Source organism: Anguilla rostrata, chromosome 15 (assembly GCF_018555375.3).
Source record: "Anguilla rostrata isolate EN2019 chromosome 15, ASM1855537v3, whole genome shotgun sequence".
In the NCBI taxonomy this organism is placed as follows: domain Eukaryota; kingdom Metazoa; phylum Chordata; class Actinopteri; order Anguilliformes; family Anguillidae; genus Anguilla; species Anguilla rostrata.
Window position 1 is genome coordinate 25,750,456 of NC_057947.1, and position 27,686 is coordinate 25,778,141.

Consider the following 27,686-nt stretch of genomic DNA (forward strand, 5'->3'; position numbering starts at 1 on the left):
ACTGGCTGTCTAATCAACACCCAATAGATATCACCAGTGATGTTTTTTCCCCTGGAGGCATTTCACATGGCCTCTGAAGTTTGGATGTTTACGACAGCATCATATGATTAAAGAAAGAAAGGCAATACACATCAGGCAATACTGATCTGTCCATCATAAAAAGCGACCCCACAGATCAATGTGATCAAATTTCAAGACCTATAATGGTTAATATGAACAAACATTTGTCCCTCACATTTAGATAAACATATTCAAATCACTGAGACATTTTTCATTGCATAGGTAAACACACAAACATGATCAGTCATATAAACTAATTTACAATATGTAACCTTTTTTGCACTGTAACATCTTAAATACCAGTTGAAACTGACATCAAATGTTGCAAAGGTAAATCTTTCCTTTCACTGCGGCTGGATTCTACATCGTCATAATTCTGAAGAATATTTCAGTTTCCCATGACATCAGATTTCTATATGACACCTGTCATACAATGATTTTCACTACACCTTCTAGCAGTACACAAAAAAAACATGTTTTTTGGTTGATACAACAAAGACCTCACTGCAACTGCTGTAAGTAAACCAAGAATTTGACACATTTAACTTGACACATTTGTGCAATGATGACTTTAGCTACAATATGGTTACGACTACAGTAGTTTTGTGCAGATTAACACCCTTCTTTGTTCAGGGAAAGAGAAGCATAATTTTTTCACGCCACAACGGAACTTGGTCACAAAGCCACTATCGCGGTAATGTGTTGTTTTTCTGATGCTGTCAACGTGGGTGACCAGCACATATTTGCAACCATTGGAGCTCTAAAGGCACCATGATAGTGGTTAAAAGCACTGGGCACTGTATCCTACATCATCTTTCAACAACATGCTGGAGCAAATAGCCAACATCTAAATAAAACCCTGCTCTCAGCTGCACTGAGAGGATCCAATCCCACTTTGTATTTCGCAAATTAAGCCACAGCAGAGACAAAAGGACAACTCGCACCACAGTCAATACCGATGGGGCAGGTGACCATACTGAAAGTCTTCCCTAGGTAATTATACAAGTCCACTTCTGCCCCTTCATACTCAGCACGGACACACGGAGGATTTAATCCTGCCATAAGGTCACAGTGCTATCCTGTGTAGAAATGCTTTTATTATTTTTTAATTAATTGTATTATTAAAACAATGAATGACAATGGGGGCACGGAACAGGTAAAGACGCTGCAACATGAGATCAATAATAGGTTCTTTAGCCACATTTTAATTATAATACTGCAGCCATAAACTTCCCATTTTAGAGGTGGACAGATATTTTTATTTAATTTAAGGCACACCTCGGGGTGACAGATGGCAGACGACTCTGCGTTTCTTACACACAGGAATACCTTTTTTCAATCAACGTGTTGCCCCTAGTGCATGACAAACAAGGCTAATTCACAAAACTAGCAGTAAAGTCAGCAATAGCTCCCGAATAAATTTTAAAAAGCACATTTTTGTAAACTGTATATACTTCTTATAAACCATTGGTACGGGACGTTAGCCAAAAAGCTCGTCTCGCGCTTTCAACCAGCGTGTGCGCTGCTAATCCTGATGCGACATTGTATGCTTGAGTGCTAGCTAATTGTTCAAGCAACTCATACAACCAATTTGCCATAATTTGTTACATTTTAAAGGTATCATCGACTCTGTTATCAGCCCTCCATTCGCTTTTCGAATGCTAATTAGATGGCCTGGCACCTAATCATCCTGGACAGTTAACCTTGCTAGCGAGCTAGCTAGGCTACCGACGTCTTCGTATCTAGCTAGTTATCACTCGAAAACTCAATTCCAGCCCAACCGTGCAAACATTATATTAAATGCAACGGTCCGCAAATTCAGGAAAAAAAGAAAAGCATACCAGCCGGATGAATCCGAATCCCCGGTCTCTGTTGATGAACACTTCGTTGGCTTCTCCATATTTTGAAAAGAGCTTTTTGAAATCCTCCCCCGTCAAGTCAGTTGGGAGATTACCCACAAACAACCTGCAGCGCTGAGTAAACGTTTTCTCTCCTGGTTTCCTGAAGCCTTTTAAGTCAAGAGTCATCTCCAGTGGCTCACCAGCGCCAGAGTCAGAAATGGAATCGGTAGTTGACGTTGTTGGTCCCTCCATCTTTGGCCCTTGTTCGGCGGCAGGCGACTCCGAATTGCGACTGGTGCTATGGGGTCTGGGTGACGGAGCGCTGTTGTGTATATTAACCTGTTTAAGATTTCGGTTAGCCATGTTAGCCATTTACACGATATTTCGGAGTTATTAAATTAAGAATATAAAATATATTTCAGGCGAACTGAAAGTAACGTTCACGGAAGAGCAAATATGCTGGTGTACTGCTCCTCTGGAAAAACGAGTTAAAGGTGCCTGTTTTTCAAAATGGCGTTTGAACGGTACGTGTTTCTCTGCGGCAACTACTACGTCATCAACTCGTACCTTGGGAAATATCTTCAGTAGACGGTTACGGATCAGTTTGAACCGGATTGAACTCATTTCACACAGTAAATTTAATGTATAGGTGCGTTAGGTAAAACCACAATACATAGTTTGCCACAGTGTTTTCAACAAATTTGATCATAACTTTAATCCGTGGTATACATCTATGTCTATGTTAAATGTCAAACAATGGCGGGACCATACAGACCATTTAGTAGGACTAGTTGTTACAATCCTTGGGATGTTACTAGAGTGCAAATACAAAAATATTAAATTCTACTCTAATGAAATAATTCGCTAAAAGAAAGCAGTAGTAAAGACCATTCCACTGTCACAATGAGTGTGGCTCTTGTCTAGTGTCCTTGGACTGGATTTAAGAGTCGAATGGGATTTTGGGATTATACATTTTTACCAAGTAAGCCTAGTTACTAAATACAATTATAATTACGTCATGGTTCAATAAAGGTGTTTCTGTATTTTCTTGCGTTTGCGAATTTCAGTACAGCCACACTTAAACGGTATGCCTGTACTGCATTTGATCTGTAGTGCCTAGCATTTACCACTAGACGGGGCAAACAGATGAGAACCTTATGTGAAAACAATATAGCTACTGCTTAATTTTTTTCAGCCCCCTACTTCATTCGATGTTTTTCCGATTTTTTCCAAAATTAGTGTTCTTTGATTTTTGGTTTGCGGTTCACGCATCCCTCGACGTACCATTCAGTTTGCTCAGTTGTTCTAAACATATCGCCCCACCCTCCCGTCTTAATTTGTGTATGTTGGGGTGGTGGTGGTGGTGTAGATTCTGCAGTGAATAAAATACTAGACTATTGTATTTTAACAGGCGAAACACACTGACAACGGTTGGCAGATACATTGCCATAAAAACACAGAATTGGAAAAACATGGCTGTGGGTATACAACAGCCCAGACAACAGTATAGCAATCATTTTAAAATAATGTAAAACACTGGGCAATCCATGTAGTAATCACCATGCTCACGCAGGGCACAAGCGATGACACGAGTCAAGACGGGAATTTGGGAGGGGTCCCGGCGGGATAGCCTATCTAATTGTGTTAAGTGATTTTTATTCCTGCTTTCTGTGATTTTCATCGTTGCATTTAAATAAGAAATTCCCAATATTTTTATGTATGAAAACGACAGTATTGGATAAAAATAACCATGCTGATGAGAAGCCATGTTCATTCCATAGTTCAAAATAAACCTCACTTAAAAAGCCTTCCCAGAAAACGTACATTGGATTGCACGACATGATCAGAATGATTCGATGTGTGAACCGTATATAATTATGTAATTTACATTTACCTGGGGCCAACAATTTCAACAGCAGTATTATTATAAAACGCAATGCGCCTGCGTGGTTGTGAAAAGCGAGAAAGGGAAAAGATCTTCGGCGGTCACCTCCCACGCAAACGTTGCTACGTTGTAGCGCATGCGCTAGGGGATTTGTGTCAAGGCACAGAAGTGGCGCTATATCGTTTGCAGATCGACTCGGGTAAGCAATCCAGAAACGTTTTATCGCAAATTATGGTTAATTGACAAAAGTTGTAGCAACAACTCATGCCGTAAATCTGGAGTATACGGAATCCTGCGAGTCTCCTGTTACGTTGTTAAGTCAAATTTCATGGCGATTTAGCAGTTAATTTTACCCCGCCTGATATTTTCTCCCCCTCTCTGCTGTGGCAGGGTGCTATTGCCTGTGCTCTCACGTATTGTTTCGTTCGCTCTCTAATGGCGGACGTGAGGCAGTGCTACTAACTGATTTGATGGGGGCAAGTAGTAGCCCCTGTCGGAGCCCGAGAATAAGAGGAGATGTGCTGTTCGTATTGAATTGTGTAGGTAGGGCAATTAACATCTTTATGACATAATGTTTGTACTCAGTTGCTTTCATATTATTAAAAATGAAAACAGTGTTGATGCAATGCTGTGCTGTAGCGCCCCTTGGGGTCAGAATATGTACTGTATCTGATTGCCCCGGGTAGTCGCTTAGGGGTAACTTTCCAATTAAATGGCACAGATACAGTATGTTTGAACGCATCAGATCAAATACACTATAGTACAATTAACGAAACTTTGGAATGTCATAATTACCTGACGCATGTTAGGATATCTACAACTTATAAATGTAGCTATTAAGTAAGGTTAACACTGAAATGAGCACACAACACAGTTTTTAAGGAACTGTGTATGCTTTGCTCAGATTTAATATTTCAGTGACGTATAGGGAGGCCTCACGTGGCATGATCTGTCATTATCTGCGGCGAATAGTCGCGAATAACTTATGATTATTTTTCTATAATAACAATGGCGTAGTATCCCTCGCTCACCTCCCTCCAGTTCGCCGCTAATCCAATGGCTGCGTGCGTGCAGACGACCAGGGGTGGGATCTGAACCACTGGGCGAAGCTCGTTCACTTTCAGCTATGTGCTCACAAGGAAAACTCGAGCAAAATAACTTGTGTTAAGGAGCGAAATACGACTAGTATTTAAATTATTCCCAAAGTTTTCGCAAATGTTTTAAGCGAATGTTAGCTGACTTGCTTGTAAGTTTTAATCTTGTTGACGTCGGAAACCAGTTTCCTTGACACCGAGAACGGTTGGTCCTGGTTATGATACATTTGTGCTATTAGTTTATGGCCAGGGGTACATATACCATGCTGAGTATATAAAACCTAAAATCTACTAATTAATTGCATATAAACATTGCTAACCGATCAATTGACAGACCGATGAAACCAGAGATTTTGTTGGGTTGTTGGTTAAAGGTGTATTTTAAGGCTACCACCTTGAACACATGTGGACAGGAGAAAAAGAGGGGCCAATATTCGTAGATGTTTACTCTGTGCTTTTTAACGTTCTCCTTAATTCACCAACCAATAGTGGCGAATGTAGCTAAGTTTTGCAAAAATTAAGGTGTTATATGCTCTTGGTGCTAATGCATAACAGGGATGTATTTTCATCAGAGTCATTCGTAACGAGGAGGGCGCATGTTTTTGTACACGGATACTTTTGTCCTGTTTAGGGTAAAAGTGGAAAAAATTTGATATTTTCAGAACAAGGCTTTCATAATTTTCGTAGAAACCAGCCCGTGATCAGAGTACCTTATTTGCCGTTTAGTTTATAGTGTAAGGTGCACAAAGCATTGACACCCTTATCTGTTGGGTCCCATATGTTGTCCTGGTCTTCAGCCACACCTTGGAGCTGCTGTTCTATTAATTTCAGTGGTTGCACTTTCTCTACTGCTGATTATGTAGGCTGACCATGAAGCTGCATATACTAAAGCCTGATATTGCATGCTGCCAGAGTGGATGGTCTGTTCAGGTATTATAGCCATGCACATGTCTGTAGAAATCCTAAAACATTTCCATCTTTTTTTTTTTTTTTTTTTTTTTTGCATTAGACACTTCCATTGTGATCTTTCAGTGGGTTAGTGGGTTCAATAAGCAGGTTGTGAACCACCACCACCTCTGTTCATCAGCAAATTAGCACACTTAGCCTGTAAATACAATTCCCAACCATTCGTTTTGCATGAATGTGAAGTATTTATAGCACAGTGTCCAGGCTGTATGTGAAGTGTGATGTGGTGGTCCGACTCCAGAATATTGCCGACATTTCTTGTCAACAGCAAATTCCACATTTCAAAATGACAGATTCTTACGAAATAAGTATTATTGAACGTAAGTTCATGGACTTGTACTTGCCTGTAGCTTGTAATTCAATGGTGCACACTGCTGGTTTTTGGTAGATGGCTGCCATGCTGTTGTCTCGCACTGTAGTTAAGGTGTCAGCCATTTGTAAAATGAAAATGGAGAGTGCTTGTATGCACATTTTTGCAAACCAATGCCTCAGTCATCAGGTAAAAAACAAGCGCAAACGGATATGTTAGCCTCAAGCACTGCATGCTTTTGTACAGAGTAAACATTTGATAAGGCAGTGACAACATACAGCTATACACCTTGTAGATATTTCTCAAAAAGCACTTTTCTTACTATCTTTAGAGAAATTTGACACCTCTCACTGTCACATGATTGGATGTGCTAGCAGTAGGCACAGAAAGTTGAAATATTTTCGGCTTTAGTACTCACTGTATCCTCATGCACCCCACTGCCTAACTCTGGAGAGGTCACACATGATGTTTTCTCTCATCTGTTAACTGCCACTGTAACCTAGGAAGAGGTAGTGTACTGTGTAAACAAGTGAAGACCAAACGGGTAAAATTGACATTTTCATGGAAATACAAACATTCTATGACTGATGATGACCTTAACTATATGTAGCATAACCTGATTTCTCAATACAAACCCAGAAGAATTGCAATCGGGGAAAAAAAAATTATATATATATATAATCCCCCCCCCCCCCCAGTCATGATAAATGTTCATATTAGGGCACTGTAGGAAATAGACAGGATCATTAGGGGAGAGGAGCAGCATGTACAGGCCTTGGTTCCTCTCTCTGGCCTTGTCATTGAGTAATGGCTCTGTTGGCCTGTGTCACCAGGTGGTTGTCTAAGTGATGGACAGAGGTTTGCCGGAGGGTTATGAACCCAGGCTGGGCGGAGAAGAGGATGGCGTGACAGCAGAGGCAGAGTCCTTCATGGATACAGCCCCGCCCACTGCGCAGAAGACCCCTATGGAGGGCACGGATGCTGCCCACGACCCCCCTGTCACAGCTGCTGCCCCTCTGCCACCCGCCCAGGACGACGAGGACGACGACGTGGTACTGGTGGAAGCCCCGCCTCCCGCACCCGCTTCCCAAGCCGGAGCTCAACCGAGTGCCCCCTCCCCGAAGCACGACTGCGGCGAGAAGGGCGGCGTGGTAACAGCGGCAGCGCCCACGCCCACCGCCAAAACCCCCACTTTCACCACTCCCGCACCCGCACCCACAACGGCGGCCCCGAGCCAGAGCGAGACCATTGTGATCGATGATGAGGAGGACTCCTTTGAGCAAAAAGACTCTTCCTCGCGGGCTCCCCCTTCAGAGGTGGCCCCCCCCTCAGGCAGTGCCGCGCTGAGCAGCACCGAGCCGGACTCCGAGATCAAGATCGCCAGCGTCACCACACTGGGTGTGGCCGCCTCCAGTTCCACCGTCGCCGTGGGAACGGCGGCGGCGGCGGCGGGTTCCAAGGGGGACATGAACTTGATGATCACCAGCGTGACGTCTCTGCAGGGGGCGGGGGCGGGGCCGGGGCTGGAGCGGGACGATGGCCTGCAGATCGGCAGCACCTTCAGCCTCAACCCCGAGGCCCAGACAGAGCTGTCCACCAGCCGGCCCGGCACCTTCAACCCGGGCCGGGTCGGCACCACGAACGAGCCCGTCCAGAACGGGGAGACCAGCACACACCAGAGATCCGGTACTGGTCACACACACACACACACACACGCGCGCGTATGCGCAGGCAACCGTATGCAACGTACCTGCACGCACACTCGTACCGACAAAAAATATTTTCTGTTTAAGTCCTGTTTTTAAGAGGACTGCAATTTTATTTTCTGAATAGTCACAAGAGATGTAATATTTCAGCAAAAAAGGTGTTTTTTCCTTTGATTTGTCCATAAACTGTCAGTGAATGGCCATAGAAAATATGAATAGGATATAAGCAGGAGCAGTGTTTGATATACAGTCAACGGGGGAGAGAACGTGGTCATGCAGGAATAATGAAGAAGAAAAGATTGATGGAGAGAGAATTTGTAGTGTTGTTAAAATCCTATTTGTATCTCCTTGAAAGGTGGGCTCTATATTAATTTTCAGAATAGATGGATATTGCAGCGATGGGATGGCGCCTGTGAGTTGGAAATTCTTGGTATAAAGCAAATAAAAAATAATTTTTTTAAAAGAAAGTTCCTAGTCTAGCCAGTGAGTCTCCTTAAAATGCGGGCTGAGTCTGAGGGAGTTTCGTTTCTCCCTGACAGATTCCTGGATATCCCAGTCGGCTTCCTTCCCGAGAAACCAGAAGCAGCCCGGCGCAGACTCGCCGGCCCCGGCCGCCTCTCTGCCCAAACAGGTGTGCTCGCCCTCGAGCACCCAGCAGCCCCCCAGGACGGTGAAGGTCACCTGCGCCAACTGCAGGAAGCCCCTGAAGAAAGGGCAGACCGCCTACCAGCGCAAAGGCTCCACCCACCTCTTCTGCTCCACCACCTGCCTCTCCGCCTTCTCCCACAAACCCGCCCCCAAGAAGAACTGCACCATGTGCAAGAAGTAAGCGCTCGGTCTGTCAGTCACAGCCCCAGAGTAAAGCTGGTTACACGAGCCGCTGCTCCAGTGCACTGCTTAAGATAAGTCGTTCACCTCAGAAGTGGGGAGTGCTGGCAGGCCTGCATTGTAAATGTAGGAAGGGGGAGGGGTTCCCATTTGCCTGTCCTTAACGGCAGCTTTCTTTGTTACTCATTGTTGCTCCTCAGTGGGAGGGAGCAGGTGGCTCAGGCCATCCCATCGTTACACAGATGAGTCAGATGGCCAGGTGACGGGTCTAGTGCAGAGGCGGGCAACGAGGGCCGTATCTGTTTCAGGTTTTCATGCCAACCTCTGTCTTTAATTACTTAACTAGCCCTAACACTTGCGCCATCTGACATTTTATCTACATTTCTTGATAAGTGCACGAAAAGTGTTCTTGTGTCCCAGTGTGAAACAGTTAACTGTGTACAGCCGAGTAGCTCATTTACACCTGCACACACACCGGCCCTCCAGGGCTGCAGTGTCCAACCCCTGGAAAGCAGAGAGGGGTTGTTGTCTGCACTCCTTCTTTCATGCAGTGCTAGAGCTCGGTGTGGTAAACGCCCGTCTCAAACCAAAGGGAAACACTCTTTATGAAGGAGACCCTTTACAGTGCGATGACCACCAACTCAGCTACAGTCTTTCCGAAGCACTGTTGTTTTTCGGCTGTTGGACATACTTGTTGCTTTTGCCACGGAGACCAAAATATTTATGTTGAAAATGTTGCTCAAGGAAGGGGGGAGCAAAAGTTACATGGCCAGGCAGTCATTGGCCCCTGCCTTCCATGTCTCAGTGGATGAATGTGAATGATTTTTCACTCTTGATTCATGTCCTGACCCTTAGGAAAGCCTGTTGGTATCCTGGGGCACTTCTCCCATAGTGCTTATGGTGATGGAATATCCTCTGCTGGGGTATAAATTGTTCTGTGTGGTCTTTGATTTGCTTGTTGGAGGTAATGGGTGTTGACTGCTTGGAATAAGTCGGTTTTTAAATTGTTTGTGAATGGCGCGCGGGTGCTGAGAAGTGTTTTTAGTGTTTTGTGTGTGGTGAGGGCGCTGGGTATTCACTGCATTGTGTTCGGTCTTTTTCAGAGATATCACCAGTATGAAAGGAACCATTGTGGCCCAGGTGGACTCGAGCGAGGCCTTCCAGGAGTTCTGCAGCACCGGCTGCCTGTCCTCGTACGAGAACAAACAGAACCCGCCCAAGACCCCCGTCAAGACCAGGTGTACCGTCTGCGGGAAGCTGACCGAAGTAAGCCGGCCTCTGGCTGCAGCCGACGTCCGGCCAAGACGCGAAGAACGGTTCACGGGTGTTTTGACGCTTGTGTGTGCTGCTTTACCTTAACATAAACGTTCCCCTCTTTTCCTTAAGATTCGCCACGAGGTCAGCTTTAAGAACGTCACCCACAAGATCTGCAGCGACATGTGCTTCAACCGCTACCGCATGGCTAACGGGCTCATCATGAACTGCTGTGAACACTGCGGGGGCTACCTGCCCTCCAAGGCCAACCACTTCCTGGTCATCGACGGCCAGCAGAAACGCTTCTGCTCTCACAACTGCGTCAAGGACTACAAGCAGGTCAGGGCTGCAGGAATCCTACAGTCTCACAGAGCCTGTTGGGTGTTTCACGTTCAACTGGGAGCGGAAGCATTCAGAATTTATTTATTTATTTTTTTAATCTATGATACGTTGTATCTTCAATACGGGATCCTCTGTTCGGTAGAACTGTATTTCTGTACAACTTTAAGTTAGATTGTCCAGACTTGATCCAATATTTCACGCTGCCTGTGTAAAAATAATGTTAATTGTAGCTGGTGGTAGTTCATCTGACACCTCCCATGTTTAATTTGGAGAATATCATCTTATGCCATCTAACAGACTACAGAGTCCCACAGGTTTGACTTAACAGGCTGCAGAACTCATTTATTCCTCAGTCTATCAGGCCGCTAAACAAAAAGATGGGCTCAGGATCAGCCATGGGCAAGTGCAGTTAGTTGGGGAAATGCAATGTAATGGTGGGAATGGGCTATGGTGAGGTGCAATGTGGGCCAGTGCAATTAAGATGGGTACCTGATATGTTTTTTATTTTTTGTTTTACTGTATCAATGTGTGTTTGTTCCTCTGTATGTGAAAAGGAGTACGGCTTGTGATGCGAGACAAATTGCAGAGAAATCTGCCAAAGTATAATCTAATGTAATCTGACTGAATAAAGAAGTGAACGTGCCAAGGCTGCGCAAGAGAGGACGCACCAATATACTGTTTCTCTTTTCCTATCTGACCTTTACATGGAGGTGATGCTGATGGTGGTGTTGACGTTCCCTTGCGTGTGATTTATTTTATTTATTGTTTTTTTCCAGGCGCACGGGAAGATGACGATCTGCAGCGGGTGCAAGACCTCGTGCCGTTCCATCACGGGGACGCACTGCATCGGGACGAGTGGCGCCATGGAGACGTACTGCTCTGCCGTCTGCATGGCCAAGACCAAGGGCACGACCAGCCCTGACAGCCCCAGCACTAGTGAGTCTCTCTCCCTCACAGTACGCCACAGCAACCAGCAGCACTAGAGTTCACTGACAGCCCAGCACATAGTGCAGACTATCTCTCCCTCACTGTACGCCACAGCAACCAGCAGCACAGTCAGCCACAGCAACCAGCAGCACAGTCAGCCACAGCAACCAGCAGCACAGTCAGCCCCAGCACTAGTGAGTCTCTCTCCCTCACTGTACGCCACAGCAACCAGCAGCACAGTCAGCCCCAGCACTAGTGAGTCTCTCTCCCTCACTGTACGCCACAGCAACCAGCAGCACAGTCAGCCCCAGCACTAGTGAGTCTCTCTCCCCCACGTACGCCACAGACCAGCACACACAGCCCACTAGTGAGTTCTCTCTCCCTCACTGTACGCCACAGCAACCAGCAGCACAGTCAGCCCCAGCACTAGTGAGTCTCTCTCTCCCTCACTGTACGCCACAGCAACCAGCAGCACAGTCAGCCCCAGCACTAGTGAGTCTCTCTCCCTCACTGTACGCCACAGCAACCAGCAGCACAGTCAGCCCCAGCACTAGTGAGTCTCTCTCCCTCACTGTACGCCACAGCAACCAGCAGCACAGTCAGCCCCAGCACTAGTGAGTCTCTCTCCCTCACTGTACGCCACAGCAACCAGCAGCACAGTCAGCCACAGCAACCAGCAGCACAGTCAGCCACAGCAACCAGCAGCACAGTCAGCCACAGCACTAGTGAGTCTCTCTCCCTCACTGTCGCCAAGCGCACGTCAGCCAGCCAATCCACACAGAACAGCAGCACAGTCAGCCCAGCACTAGTGAGTCTCTCTCCTCACTGTACGCCACAGCAACCAGCAGCACAGTCAGCCAGCACTAGGCAGTCTCTCCACGAAGACAGCAGCAGCACAGTCAGGCACACACAGCACAGTCAGCCAGCTAGTGATCTCTCTCCCTCACTGTACACCACAGCAACAACCACATCTGCCGTGCGTCTGAGAGAACGGCAGTCACTACAGAGTGAGCTAAAAGTCCTCCAGTTCATGCTGACATTTTTTTTTAAAACAAACAGAAACTTCCCTGTAGATTTATGCCAACATTGAACTACCCTGGTGGATGTGTCAGGGTCATACTGTATGAATTCAGGTTTTCAGTTGGAAAGGATTCCTCCGGCATGTTCGTGGTGCATGCAAATATTGTACATCGCTTTGGATAAAAGTGTCTGCCAAATAAATTTCATGTAATGTAATGTGAGTGTGTGATACCTAAAACCGTGATTGTTGTGTGTGTTTTTTTCATCGCCTGTCCTCAGCTACAGAACCCCGCTGTCATTTCTGTAAAGAGAAGGCACTGCCACAGTACCAGGCCACACTTCCAGAGGGGGTAGTCTACAACTTCTGCAGTTCCAGCTGTGTGACTAATTTTCAGGTACAGTAGTGCTGCTTCGCCTGTGTCTCTGTAATGTAGGCCTGCTGTTGGATTTGGAATCTTTGTGCTGAATAGATTTACACCTCATTCAAAAGGAGGAAATTGTCATAGATCTCGATAAATCACGCTATTTAGAGTTGAGACACTGCTGCACTTTAAAATGATTTTTCTCCCATTTAGGATTTTACTGCCCTTTCCACTAAAACGTCAAACGGTCAGACAGCGCCTTCCTCCACATCCGACAACATTCAGCTCAAGTGCAATTACTGCAGAGGATCTTTCAGCCTGAAACCCCAGACACTGGAGTGGGAGGTGAGTTCCTGTATGGTGGGACGTGAGTTCCTGTATGTTTGTGCATCTCTGCTCTGACTTCATAACATGGCCTCAAGGTGACATGGAGCTGGGAGAAGCTGCTGTCCTCTGGAGTGGGAACAGACTGTGACTATGATTCATCAACATTTGGCTTTAACTTTGACTAATGATTACAAGGAAGAATGACTTTATATTCATAAACGCCATTGATTGCACAACTGGCCAAATGGAATTTGCAAAGAAAAAGTGCTCTTGTCAGGCCATCCATGTAAATAATAATTTGTTCTTGAGTAACCTGCCTGTTTAAATAAAGGCTAAAAAAAATAGAAAAAAATAGATTTATTTGTAAGTCAAAGTTGAGAACAAATGTTGATTGACTCTAGGCCTGTGTGTCATGTGCTGCCCTCTTGTGGAGATGTGGGTTAATGCGAGTGTTGGGAGTTTGAAGGCATGTTGCATACGGAGGTGGCCGTGTCTGTCCTGCGGCCAGGATGATTAACGGGAGTGGAGATCAGGGGTGTTTAAACAGCAATTTTTCCTTCCTCCAGAACAAAGTCTACCAGTTCTGTAGCAAGACCTGCTGTGAAGACTATAAGAAGCTGCACTGCATAGTGACATTCTGTGAGTATTGTCAGGAGGAGAAGACTCTTCACGAAACAGTCAAGTTCTCAGGGGTCAAGAGGCCTTTCTGCAGCGAGGGTGAGACGGTCGTCCTTCCCCTGCACTTCTCTTTTCGTTATTCACTCATTCCCTTTTTCATGCCGTGGTCCCAGGTGTGAAAACATGATGCTTGTTAATCACTCCGAATAATTAAGTAAATAATGTAATATATGATAAGGCGTAATGCACTTTTCGTTCATGGTATTGTACTGAATTTGTTCACTGCTCTGCACAATAAATTAAATCATAAAAGATATGCATCCACTAGATGGAGTGCTTGTACAAATCGTTGCATGTCACCACCTGAAAGCTGGTTGTTCTACTGTCATTAATTTTCTTTTTTAATTAAGAAAGCAGGGACCCCATAATCCTCACTTAAGTGGCGTTGAAGCTGTTGATTAAAAAAAATATATTTCTTTATTTCCCTTGTGCTGCTTCTATCAGACTAAAAATGATTTTTGTCTTCTGTTTTCTCCTCCTTATGCACACGCAGGCTGCAAGCTGCTGTACAAGCAGGAATTTGCCAGGCGACTGGGTCTGAAGTGCGTCACCTGCAACCACTGCACACAGATGTGCAAGAGAGGCGTGACCAAGCAGATCGACGGAGTGCAGCGCGACTTCTGCAGCGAGGCCTGTGCCAAGAAGTTCCATGACTGGTACTACAAGGTGAGAGACCCCCTCCCATTCACCCCCCCCCCCCCATTCATTTCCCCTCCACCTGGGGGGGGCGGGGCGGAGCTCACACACCTTCCCCAGGGCTCAGGTGAGCCGGACCGTTTCCATCCCTCCGTGTGGACATTGCTGTTGGTAGCATTTGCTTTGGTCTAGTTTGCTGAGCTGGAATACTGTACACAAGAGCTTTATGTTGTATATAGAAAGTCACAGAAATGAACTTGGCTCTTTGCAAAATGGCCGTAGTACAACACCTCCTGCCCTGCTCCTAAGCTGTGTGTGCGTACGTGTTTGTGTGCGCACGTGTTTACATGTTTGCGCCTCTGTGTGCCCCCCCTCCCCCCCAGTCCGCGCGCTGTGACTGCTGTAAGCTGCAGGGGAACCTGAGCGAGTCGGTGCAGTGGCGGGCCGAGATGAAGCACTTCTGCGACCAGCAGTGTCTCCTGCGCTTCTACTGCCAGCAGAACGAGCCCAACCTGTCCACTCAGAGGGGGCCAGAGAACATGTCCTACGGTACGGCTCGCCTGCGTGCGTGTGATCCTGTCTGTGCTCTACAGCATGCACTGACCAAGACAAAGGCCTAAGTTCCCCTCTGAATTTTGCCATGGGGGCGGCTTGCCACATGCCTTGCGTTTAGGGTTTAAGGAATGCGAAGATATGCGACTTCCATTGAACAGTAGTGCCAGTTAGCTGCTGATGAGGTTTTCCTGCAGCAAGTTTGTACAAAGTTTTAGATGGACACTTGCTCCTGGACTTGGTTGTGAACTTCTGATATCTTTGCAAACACTAGTTCAGTGTTATTGGAGCCCAGTCCACCCCTGTGGTCTAATCTACCGCACGTTGATTTATGTATTATAATTAAAAATAAATAAGTAGTTAACTTTTGTCAATTTAAGTGTACAATTACTCAGTATTTCCATCAAATTTCCATCACTATGGGATTACAACTCAATCTTGGGGAGGGTGGACCCCATGCCATGGCATTATTTGCTCTGTGATTTACTCTCCTGTTTCTAACCCTGTTCTCCTTTCCTCAGGGCATGGAGGACAGCCGCAGGGAACCAAGGCAACGGTGAGTGTTACTGTTCTGCTTCAGCCAGGTGTCACACTTGCTAACGCTGCGCAGCTCTAATGAAGCACAGTGGGCTGTAATCTGTGACCCTGAGCTGCTGGCTCTGGCTGTGTGTGTATAATCTGGCCTCTCTGTGGGATTATAATCTCTCTCTATGCTCTCCCTGCAGGCGCACAGTCAGCCCGCCGTGCCGTCCTCCTACGCTGGGGGAGGGATGCTGAAGGACGTTAAAAACAAGGCTGTGCTGTGCAAACCGCTCACCCTGACCAAAGCCACCTACTGCAAACCGCACATGCAGAGCAAGCACTGCCAAACGGGTACATGCAAACGCGCACACACACACGCACACACTCACACACGCAAACACACACACACACACGCACAATCTAATTGGTACGCACTGAGAAACCGGTACACGCACACACAAACACACTGCCAAACAGGTACACACACACACACACACACATGCACGCACCAGATAGGTAAACTGTGAACACATTTATCTTGGAGATCTGTTCATATGTCTTGCTTCTTATGGATTTTAACCCTCATGTTTATGGCTCTGAATGTTGCTCCACACTGGCGCCCTCTATAGGCTGTCGCTGTATTAACTTCTGACCCTGCATGTGTGCCTTTCAGAGGAAGAGGTGCAGAAGGAGTACGTTCCGGTCCCTATCCCTGTCCCCGTCTACATTCCTGTGCCAATGAACATGTATACGCAGGCCACGCCCACACCTGTCACTCTACCTGTCCCAGTAAGAGCCCCCGTCTCTCACCTGCACAGTCAGACAAAACTACCAGCCTCAAAAAAAAGTCTCTCACCTATAGTGGAGTATCATTCTACCCTGACACTACCTGCCTCAAAATAAGTTTCACACTTATAGTGGAGTATCATTCTACCCTGACACTACCTGCCTCAAAATAAGTCTCACTTATAGTGGAGTACCATTTTTCATTGATAAAGGTAGGAGATTCCCAGTATTTAAATGGGATAGGGTGGAGGCGGGGTGTCGAAATGGTTCCATTTCATTCAGCTGACAGCCGGAGTTACAGGAGAATCGCTAATGGGACGTCTTCGATGGCGAAGGCGCGCAGGCCCGGTGGCGGTAAAAAGGTTTCAGGTCGTGTGATCTCCCGGCCCCCAGGTGCCCGTGCCGGTGTTCCTGCCCACCACCCTGGACGGCGCGGAGCAGATCGTTCGGACCATCGCCGAGCTGAAGGCCAAAATCCCCGCGGACCCGCTGGAGGCCGACCTGCTGGCCATGGCCGAGATGATCGCCGAGGCCGACGAGGAGAAGCCCGACTGCGCAGGTGTGCCACGCCCCTTACCGAAGAATATCTACCCACAATCCTTCACCACCCACCCCAGTTCGTTAAACCCAGATTACAACCCTCGATGTGGCAAGCCTGTCACGTTTTTTAAAGAGAGCTACATGCAGGTTTTTGGCGAGGGTAGAGAACATCCTCACACCACCGTCTGCTTTTATTTGTTGTATATGGGCAGTAGTCCTGTCCTAACAGGTTCACTAGTAATACACACTTTAATTATTGTATTAACCTTCAGCTGTAGTCATTCATGCTTCAAGCTGTATTCAGGTAGACGTGCTGTTGCTTTGGGTGCCGCTCTAGGTGTGTGTGACTCCTATTTTTTCCCCGTTTCATTGTTTAAGATGTGATGTGCAAAAATGTGGATAGTGCAGACGTAAAGAGAGAGACTGTGAAGAGCGAGAGCAGCAGTTCAGAAGAAGAAGAGGAGGAGGAAGAGGAAGAGGATGACTCCTATCAGCCCCACCTGGATTTAGAGGACGATTTTCCCCGAGGTATGAGAGAAACCAGAAAAGTGATGCTGAAGAAATTACTGAATACAGAGGGCGACAAGAGGCTGGAACGGGATACTGGAATATGACAATGACGGGATTTTGTCAAATAAATGACCAGAAAAAGCCAATGATTTCTTGTTTTAAACAGACTCTCTCTGCTACAAAAAGACCCTTCTGTACAGATCCATCTTCCTTTATATACACAGGGGTCAACAGTAATGACACTGAAATGAGTGTAGAGACTGCAATAAAGAAAGGCATGCTTTGACAGTGTGTGGTCTGCATGATAAGGTGGTGTGTATTTAAGGCCCAGCTGACATTGGTAGGTGGCCTCTGAAATGACAGTAAGAACGTGCGGAGCTTTAGGTCACAAATGTCTGGGGGATTAGTACTGCGCTGAAGTGCAGGTTTGTAGGTGGCTATTTCTAGACAGACGTCATCACTCATATCACACACAAAGGGATTTGGCTCGATGTATTTGTGTGTTGCGGAATGGGAGGGCGGTATTTTAGACTGATGAGTCATTGGCTATGTTCAATTGAGGACTTCAGTGATATAACAGTGGTGCTTCACCCCGCGTGTTTAATGCCGTTGGGAGGGCTTGGTTTACCAGAAGCAGTGTGGCACTGCGCTCCAGTGACCGTGTCCTTGGGCCCTCTCTCCTGCAGTCCCCGATCCTGTGCCCGCTGTGGAAGGCCTCGACGCTGAGATCGGCTTCACGCTGCCCCTGGTCCTGGGAGACGAGAGAGAGGTCAAGCCCGGACTCAAGGTCGAACGGAAGGTATGAGTCTGCCAGCCTGCGGGGGCTCGAGTTACCGAACTGCACTAAAAGGGGCGACTAAGTCTGATCAGGGCAACAGAGAGCGTGCAGCTGCCATGGAGGAATGGGTGTCGCGGCCTTGTGGTTTAGACCCCCGCTTCAGCCAGTACCACCAAGTGTGGGTCCAGTCTCGTGGCAGAGATATCCGCCTAAGACCCAGCAATTCATTTCTGTCCCCTGTAGGGGGCACGAGTCTCTGGTGTTAATCACAAGAACCATTTATTCTACTGTTCTGAAACCTGCACTACAAGGAACATTCAATAAACATAAAATACAGTTTCAGTGCGAGTTTTTGTCGTCCAACACACTTTAATTTTGTCAAAGAATGTACATAGTTAAACTTATTTATTTCTGCTGGGTCTCGGGGGGTTATTAAAGATGGCCCCCACTACACCTGTGCTTGGCTTTGGGTGAGAGATGATGAAATGGGACATTCTGAGGCACACACTCATTTTTTTCACAAAAAACAGGAGAAAGAAGTTCTGCTCTCTGCCAATGGAAAACAGATTCTGTGATCTGGACCAAATCTTAAATCTAGGTAGTATGTATCATAAAAACTGCACAGTGTGCACATAGCACATGCATGTATGAGTATGGAGTTTTTTCTTCAGTGACTGATAACTCTGTTTGCTCCATTGTTGTGCCCAATGATTATAACTCTACTGCTGTTCACATCCTGAAACACTGTGATGACTGTATTGTAATATGAGGGCACAATATGAATTGGTGTCACACTGATGTTGAAACTTAACAATGAAAGTAGTATGTTTGATACTGGATAAGTTATTTGGTGCAGTGTAAAAACTCTAAATAAATGTCTTTGAGATTCCCCCATGTCCTGCCATGTGTTTCCTCCTCCCATGAACTCAGACAGCTGATTTCACTAATTAATTCTATCCCCTGGCTGAGTCAGTATGAGCCAGCGAGATGGGGAATATCCTGCTCACAAGTTCCTAGTCACTCTTGACCAATGAGTTGGGGAATATCCAACTGACTAGTCACTATTGACCAATGAGAATGGGGATACCCAGCTTACTGCAATCCTCCCTCCCTGGACAACAATATGTCCACTTCCATGTTAACTTTGATTAGTCCCAGCCATAGTCAGGCCTGGACCAGGGGTTGTTTCACTGTATCCAGAACTATCCAGCGCTACCACTGTGTGATGTAACATCCTAACTGTGGTAGGTGTGAAAGGGCTCTTTGGACCCAGCAGTGCCAATGCGGTTCTGTTTTCATTTCTGTGTCCCTTGATCAGGGACACAAGAGGAGAGCGGTGGAAATGGACGCCTCTCCTTCGTCCCCCGACTCCTCGTCAATGGGCTGCTCCTTCCCCCTGAAGTCCCGGTATGGGGTGAACGCCTGGAAGAGATGGGTGCTGACTAGGAACAACCACTCCCAGGATGACAAAGCGAAGGAGCAACTCAAAGAGGGTTAGTGACGTGTAGCCAGTATTCAACATCGCTGCTGTCTGAGGTTCCACCAACTGGACCAGTGCTGGGTTTTACAGAAGTTATAATGTTTTTAATGTGCTCTTGCCCAGGGACCACAGATGCAAATTAGCTACTTGGCTAACTCTGGTGCAACTACTATGTTGTGCAAGGTCTCTGTTATATAAGCTAATAAACTAAACTAAGTGGCTTAATCAGTGATTGAAAGGCTCAGACCAATGAAGGGGCCTCTTCTCTTTGGAGCGCTCCCATTGGTTTGTTTGGCTCTGACGGGCAGCGTCCGCTTTCCCGCCCCAGTGAAGCCCTCGCGGCTGAAGAGGAACCTGCTGTCCCTCAGCGCGGCGGAGCTGAACTACGGCCTGTCCCGCTTCGTCAGCGAGGTCCGCCGCCCCAACGGGGAAGCCTACGCCCCCGACAGCGTCTTCTACCTCTGCCTCGGGATCCAGCGGGTGGGTCCTCCACCTCCCCGCCTCCATCCACATCTCTCTCTTTCCCACGCCGTTCCGTTTCGTCAGTGGAAAAGTCTGCTGGGCTTGGCATGAGTCACGTGGTAAAGGTGTTTCTGATTAGAAGCAGGAGACGGAACATAGTTGTGAAGAAGCCATTTCGAGAGAGACTGAAGAGACCCCTCTTATTGATATGATAGATGCAGATAGGAGCTGGACTCCTTCCTCTCCCTGTTCCCCCAAAAAAAACAACGATCCTAAGTCATTTTACACAGTGTGTGGGAATATTTGCGTCAGTGTTCGTATGTGTGCGTCCTGTTTTGGGTTTCTGGTCTCAAAGGCCCCTTTAATGTTAGGGAATGGGCTGGACAGGCCGAGCCTGGCTTGGTATGAGATAATGACTGAAGTGGGATTATCAGGAAGTGAAAGCTCAATTTCTGAGAAGGTTCCCTGGAGGGAACAGTGATGCTATGTGGTCTGTGACCAGCTAAGAGGTCAGGATGTGTTTCCTCTCTCTGTTTTCTCAGAAAGTTGACAGTATTGCGATTGGGTTTCCAAGCTACTGTGCTGTCAAAAAAGCCAGAAATAGGCAACGGGGGTGCTGTATGTGGTCATGCTCTTGGCTTTCCCCTAAAACCTGAACCACAGTTAATGTGGTTTTTGCCACTGCCAAACAGAAGACTTATCCAGCAATGTACAGGTGCAGATGTCAACCCTGATAATAAACTGAAAAACTATAAACTAACTCGGAACACTTCAGAATCAAATGGCAGCGTTCCGAATGAGGGATTCCCCAATATAATTGTGATCAATTTGTGACTGTGTAGTTTGTGACTGTCAATCTTAGGTGACGGTGACCCTTTCGTTTGTAGTATCTGCTGGATAACGGGAGAACTGAGGACATCTTCAGTGACCCGTACTACCACCTGTTTGGACAGGAGCTGAACAGAGTCCTCCAGGGCTGGCAGCCTAGCGTGCTTCCTGATGGTAAGGGGGCGGGAGGGAGGGAGCAGCTGGACTATTGACAAGATATCACTACTGTTGGAGGCGCAGTGTGAAATTGATCATGCCACATGTTGTATTGACACAGACTTGTTTTGCTTCAGATTGTGACTGTGTGGGGGGCAAAGGTGCTCTGATTGAGTGTGACTGTGCTGGCACAGGCTCTCTGGCTGTTAGTGACTGTTCGGGTAGACTCTGGCTGACTGACTGTGGGGGGGCACAGGCTCTTGCTGACTGACTGTGGGGGCCGTACAGGCTCTAGCTGACGGATAGTGCTCTTGCAGGCTCACTGTGGGGGCGGGTGGAGGAGCAGGCCCTGTGGAGTAGCAGACAGCTGGGCCAGCACTCTCCCATTGCGCTGCTGCGCTCTCTGGTCTACCTCAACACCAAGTACTTTGGCCTGCGGACCGTGGAGCAGCACCTGCGCCTCTCTTTCGGGAAGGTCTACGAGCAGCGCAAGGCCACCCCGCACTCTAAGGATACCTCTGTGTGCATCCGGATCCCTTCCATTTCCCAGGATCAGGGTACGCTGTTCGCAGTGTTCCACTTGCCATTCTATCACAGCGCGCTCTCATTGGTCAGCCGCTCCACTGCCCCGCCCACCCATCTGGTTTCTGATCCTCAGGTTTGTTCTTTCTGCCAGCAGTAAAAACTGGGACGAGGAAGAGGAAACGGGAAGAGGTGGATGGGGACCCGGACTACGAGCCGGATGAGTACTCGGGAAGCCCCCCTCACTGTCCCATCAAGAAGCACGAGTGCCTCTTATACGAGCTCTACCTCTCCAAATGGTGAGTTCCACCACACTGGCCTACACCAAAGACTACATTTCCCATGGTGCATGCGTGTGTGTCTGTCTAGTCGGGCTGTAACAGGCTGAACGTGGTGCCTGTGTGTCTGCGCAGTCAGGCTGTAAGGAGCTGAACATGGTGTCTGTGTGTCTGCGCAGTCGGCGCTGTAAAGGGCTGAATGTGCTATCTCTGTGTCTGCGCAGTCCCTCGGCTCTGAAGAAGAGGACGGACGTGTTCTACATGATGCCCGACGACTCGAGCAGCTCGGACAGCCCGCTGTGGTACAGCTCCACCCCTCTGGAGAGGGCCATCCTGGAGAAGGTCCTCACCCGCATCCTGCTGATAAAGGACATCTACAGCCAAAAGGACCCCTCAGAGGAAGAGGAGGAAGAGGAAGGCAGCGAGTAGCCCCTCGTGTCCTCCTCCACCGGAGACATGCTCTCAGCGTTAGCGCAACGCTACACTCTGTGTTAGCGCAGCACTACACATCGCTCCCTGCCTCCCCTCCAGGCCGCTGATCCCAGGTCAGCATCCGGTCTGCAGCAGCCCCTCAGATGGGCCGTCGGGGGAGGGGGGGGGGGGTTCAGAAAATGGTCCCGCACCTTCTGCTTCTTTTCATTATGAAAAACTCCAAACACCTTATGTAGCACATTAAACACTACGCCCAGGTTGGGCAGCTTTCATTTGTAAATAACCTTACGAAGAGGACGAGCGGTTTAAATAGCTGAATCCTCCTCCTTAGCCCTGATGCCTTTTTTATGATTAAAAAAAAAAGCCTTTATTTATTGATTAATATCGGTTTGTTGTTTTTTTTTTTGTTTGTTTTTTTTTTTGGAGAAGATGTGGGATTGCGCAGTTTGATTCCTTTCTTCTCCTGTCTAAGCATTAAAAGTGCAGTTCCACCAGACCCTCCCTTCTTTCTCCTCTCTGTGTTTGGGGGAGGGGCCGGGGGGTGTATCGTTGTTTAGGGCCTTTCTGTAAAAGCAAGCTGTAAAGGTTCACTTTGAGGGCCAGTAGAATAGAAGGGTTTCCTCTGCTGGCCCATAAGCTCTTCGGTGGTCATGGCTGCAGTTCGTTGGATGGGGGTGGAGATGACCCGGGCCTGACGTATGTATCCTGGGAGATGTATTCTAATATGAGATGGTAGTGTAGTGCGTCTGTACAACATTGGCACCTGAGGTCTTTCTTTCTTCCTTTTCACACTATTTTAAATCGCACATCAGACAGTATGTTGGTATGTGGATTTTTATTATTAAATGTGAAAGTACTTAGAGTGGGTGACAGTGGGCAGTTCCCAGGTGGCATTCTCACACGGTAGAAATAGCAACGTTCTCGCAACGTTACCGCCACGTTATGGCAACGTTGTAAGAACGAACATCACAGTACTGTATGCGTTAGCTGAATTAGGCCTGGTACACCCAGCAGTGTTGTCTTAATGTACTCGAATCTGCTGTACAAGCTCTTCTAATCTCCAAGTGACAGACATCACATTGGAAGCTGTTCTTTAGATGAACTCAGTTAAGCTAGCGTTTTCTTTTTTTTATTTATGGGGTGAAAAATGAAAAGCAAATGAAAGTGCATATTTTTATACTTGTTTTTCTCTTTTGTTGCATATGTATTTTTTTACCTCCAAATAAATTGCAGTGAGTACATGATTTTCCTTTTATTTATGTGGTACGGTTTGTGTTGTCCCGTTTCATTTCTTTGCTTTTTTTTTCCGAGCATGACCCTGGAGCTGCTCTCCTCTCTGTCACTGTGCTGACACTCACATTTGACTGCTAGCCAGCAGAATAATACATTACAGTAAAGGAGATGTTCTTATCGAGAACGATTTACATACATCACATTTTAATATAGTCAAATTGTACACCTGGATATAGTTTAAAAAAAAATTTTTTTTTTACTGAATTACAATTCAGTAATTCAGTTTACTTACAATTCAGGATTGGCTGTTGTTTTACTTGACAGTCATAAATACACATAGTACTGCTTCACCAGACAACAGTCATCAAATACCTGTAAAATCTCGTGGATTTAACCTGGTACCTGGGTCAACAGCGCAATGGCGGCACCCCAGTTGGATTTCAGACCCACAAACTTTGAGTTTCAAGCCCAGTTCCCTAAACATTATACTACACTGCCACCCTCATAAAAATATATAGAATGATGCAAAAACACATCACATTCTGCTTTATATTCAGTAGTGTGTTGGCGCGAGGATCGAAATATGATTAGGAATGCGTTTATACTGGTGATATCGTAGTTTTATTTTGCATTGGTTTCAATGGGACATGGCAGCGCAGACGGTCATCACCGTAGTTTTATTTTGCATTGGTTTCAATGGGGCGGGGCAGGGCAGTGAAGAATGTCATCACTGTAGTTTTATTTTGCATTGGTTTCAATGGGGCAGGGCAGTGAAGAATGTCATCACCGCAGTTTTATTTTGCATTGGTTTCAATGGGAAGTCGCAGCTCAGACGGCTACATGCTGCTGCGCGTCTTCCTCGGACACGGGTCCTTGGGACTGCATTAATATGTCTGCTGCATGTGGCGAGCTCACGGAGCTGTCCCGCAGGTCCGTGTCATGCAGGGTCTGCAGTCCAGCCTGATAGACCCGCTCTTCACACTAGAGCCACTTGGAAAGCAGTGCAAACTAACAGCAATGAAATCTGTAGCCACAGAATTGTAGTACTGTACTGTCTCCCGCGTGTGAATGTGTGAGCAGAGATTGGAGTGAAAAGGGACGTACAGTCAGATAGGACATACCTGAATGCACGTGCTATATATGGTGTGTAGGTGGAGTTATGTCTTCCACCCCCTCCTGCTTTTAATGGGAAAGGTACAGGGAGCTTTGAGGATGGAGACAGGGGCCAGGGAGGCAAAAGAGGCTGTTTTATGATGGTGGGGAATTTGTGGGTGGTTTTATTTATTTGTTTATTCTTGAGGTGGGGCCAGGAGAAGTGACTGAACGGGGCTTTGGTGATATTCCCCTCCCCCTTTTTGCACTGGGTGTCTGAGACGGGTCACGTGACCAGGAGTACAGTGGCAACAGCACAAAGGCCAGTGAAGAGCATTATTCGCCATGTGCATGCACACACAATGAAAGGTTCATGTAGCCACATTTTTGTTTATTGTGGGGGAAAAATAAAGAACGTGACGGACAGCGCGCAGCCCACGAGCTGCCGCAGGGACTTCTGACACGTTCCAGCAGGGACCCATCGCTGGGGAATTCTCCCCCCAGTGCAAACAAAACACACGTTTTATTTCCTATGTAAGCTAGCAATGTCCTTTTTTTTTGACATTTCCTAGCTTACATATTTTTAAATGGGTCTGATATTTGACATTACGGTGTTGAAAACGGTCAATCGTTAGTCGAATCTCAAGGGTGTGAAAATATTACTGGGACAACCGTGGTCCTCAGTTTTCCATGTCAGTTATCACACACTTTGGGAATTTCAGACCGGTGTCATTGAATAGCTCACGTGTGCTACGTACTATGTTCACGTGTGTGAACAAAGGGTTAATCTTTTCTTTGGAAATATACGCACATTCATGATGTGGAACAGGTGAGAGATACCACAGCTACAAAGCACATTCAACACGAAAGCTTAATGTCCCCCTGTGCACAGGCTGTTCTTTCAGACATGGTGCTGTCATACTCTTAAGTCACTTATTTATCAAAAGTTCAACTTAAATTCAACCAAATCAAGCTGCGTCAGTTCAGTTTGAGATGCCAGCAAAAAAAAAAGACTAATTGAAAGTGTTAATGACCATCAATTTCCTAATTGGAGTGAAAACACTCTTAAAGTCTATGCTTGGGCCAGTTTCACTGAAATCACCAGGATGTGATTCTTCTTGCTCTCCTTGGCTCATTTGGATTACAAGCAGGCATTTGCCTGTACAACCTGCCAGTAAGAGATTTCTCAACTGCGCATGACTGAAATGGCACCAGACTCCCAGCAGGGGGCAATATTTCCCATGGGGGTGGGTGCTCCACACCATAGTGTACACTGTTGGGGAGCAAATGATACAGGAGCCCTTGATTTGTTTACATGGCAGCAGCGGACACTGTTGTGATAGCACTCCGGAGGCTGATCTGCACAGACCCTATTTGTGTTCGTCTGTCAAAGTCAAGTCCTCACCTCCAGCTTCCAGCAGGTCAACGGCCTCACAAGGGAAACAGATGCCCCATCGTCTGCAGCTTCTTCTGCCACACGATACAGGATTGTCCTTTTAAAGACAGAAATAACTTTTGTAAATAAAAATTAGTGCATGTGCGACTTTTTTTTGGAAGAGGCAGTTTTTTTTCCTCCTCTCTCATTACAAGTTGGCCAGACTTCAAAAACTTTCTCCATTCATCAAAAGCTAAAAAGTCCTGAACACACTGCCAGCCTGCTCGCTTGAGTTGTGAGAGAGACAGGAGGGAGAGCGAGAGAGAGAGAGAGAGCGTGCGAGCGAGCGAGCGTGCGTCCACGTGTAAAAACATTTTTGACCCCCTCTGGTTTTTTTTGTTTCTGCTCAATCCCCGTCCCTTTCAGGCCCATAAAGAAAGCGCTGGTGTCAGCAGAGTCCTGTTTGACGCCCCAGAAAGGCTAAAGGCAGACCACTATAGGCAGCGATTAGGGCCTCTAATGTGCCATGAATCCTTTTCCAATCACATGATATGAACTAATGTCGCCATTTAATTATAAAACAACAGAGAGAGAGGGACAGGGAGAGAGGGTGCACAGCTGCTCGGGGAACCAGAATGGATGACACCGGCATTTTTAAGGTTTTGTGCTCCCATACACGCATTATGGCCCTCGGTAGGGAAACAACAAAAAGAGGAACAAACAAGTAAAGGTGCGTAAAAAAAAAAAAAAAAAATCTGGTATGAACAGAACAGTTTTTTTTTTTTTTTTAAACTTAATGTCCCATCTTTCACTGATCTTCATGTATGTGCCCTCCCACAAAACTGGCCAATCAGGATTGCACAAGATGTTCTTTAATTGTTGCTCAGAAGTTACATTTAGGGCAGCATTTCTGTTTAGGGTGGCCTTGGGAACTAAAATGCACAAAGAGGCTATCCCAAATGCAGCCCAATCCCTCAGTGTAATTTATGGTGTTTCCCATGCACCCATCCTCAAAAATACTATTGTCACTGAAAATAATCTGAAGTGAATTACATGCTATTCTGCTTCTAGGGGTTGAAAAGATAACTGCCTTCAATTAATGCAATAGTAAAATATATCTCAGCTTGGTAGTCATTTTGGATAGGTGGAGTCTGTTGTATCTGTATAATTCCAGTTTAGTTCCCCGTTTGCATACTTCCCCGTTCATTTGTTGTCTGTGCTGCCTTCAAGACAATTCAGATTCCGACTCCGGGTTCCTACATAAGTGCTTACAAGGTATGCCGACCGGTATGCCAACTCAAAGACTCAACTAGAAAAATTTGCCCAAGGTCAATTAACGTAAGCCTTCCTCACAACTGATCAACCGAAGTGAAAACAAAACGAATAAAAAAATATTTTAGAAATAAAAAATTCGCTTCGAGTGAATACACAGAATAACATTTTAGACGAACTAAGCTTAGGCCTAGTGACGAAATTATCAAAACAGTATAAATGCATCACACGACACACCCAGTGTTAACATGTTTATAAGGATGACATTTTCTACACTGTAACAATTTGTGAATTTTACGGTAAAACACTGTCAACTGGGTTGCCAGAACTTTACCTTATAAACAAAGGTAACAAAATAAATTATCCAATGTTAAGCATAGCCTGCGGTAGCAGCCTATGGCTAGCTAGCTAGCCAGATCTTAGAAATGTTAAATGTATTACGGTATTAACCTGTATTTATGCTACATTTCGGATGTTTAAATATATTAAGGAATTAACCTGTATTTACATTTCAGATGTTTACAGTTTCGTACCTTTGCTATTTTAGAGACTTTTATCGTAAAAGTTTGGTTCAGGCGCTTGGACTAGCTTGCCTGGTTGTCACTGTCTTCTTAAATTAACGAAGCTGTGCT

The 27,686-nt window shown here is 46.4% G+C and overlaps 2 protein-coding genes and 1 long non-coding RNA gene across 8 annotated transcripts in view; 1 reads left to right on the forward strand and 2 right to left on the reverse strand.

Annotated features, from left to right (window-relative positions):
* The window catches only part of LOC135241397 (paraspeckle component 1-like), a 51,486-nt gene extending 49,039 nt beyond the window's left edge, over positions 1–2,447 (reverse strand). For 2 of the 6 annotated variants that reach the window (XR_010325988.1, XM_064311735.1), the window contains exon 1: positions 1,902–2,443. Coding sequence is in view for 4 of the 6 variants with exons in the window: in XM_064311735.1 (XP_064167805.1) it covers positions 1,902–2,273 (372 nt within the window). In the remaining 2 variants the exon portion in view is untranslated. Of the gene's footprint in view, positions 1–1,901 lie in introns of all 6 variants that reach the window. The other 4 variants (XM_064311738.1, XM_064311737.1, XR_010325987.1 and 1 more) reach the window with 3 other exon arrangements.
* Positions 2,448–3,832: 1,385 nt separating this feature from the next.
* On the forward strand, positions 3,833–23,326 carry zmym2 (zinc finger, MYM-type 2). The gene is made up of 23 exons (XM_064311732.1): positions 3,833–3,985; positions 6,990–7,842; positions 8,402–8,687; positions 9,794–9,956; positions 10,077–10,283; positions 11,063–11,222; positions 12,513–12,628; positions 12,809–12,940; positions 13,489–13,639; positions 14,094–14,266; positions 14,620–14,785; positions 15,310–15,344; positions 15,514–15,661; positions 15,984–16,099; positions 16,490–16,655; positions 17,015–17,164; positions 17,833–17,945; positions 19,243–19,417; positions 19,733–19,884; positions 20,754–20,868; positions 21,168–21,407; positions 21,509–21,671; positions 21,875–23,326. Exons 2-23 carry the CDS (start codon positions 7,005–7,007, stop codon positions 22,077–22,079), a joined length of 4,170 nt encoding a protein of 1,389 aa, XP_064167802.1. The 5' UTR covers positions 3,833–3,985; positions 6,990–7,004; the 3' UTR covers positions 22,080–23,326.
* Positions 6,339–27,686, reverse strand: LOC135241399 (uncharacterized). The gene is made up of 4 exons (XR_010325990.1): positions 27,588–27,686; positions 25,813–25,900; positions 17,775–17,897; positions 6,339–6,655 (listed from the first exon to the last, which is right to left on the reverse strand). It is a non-coding gene; the product is annotated as an uncharacterized LOC135241399 (long non-coding RNA).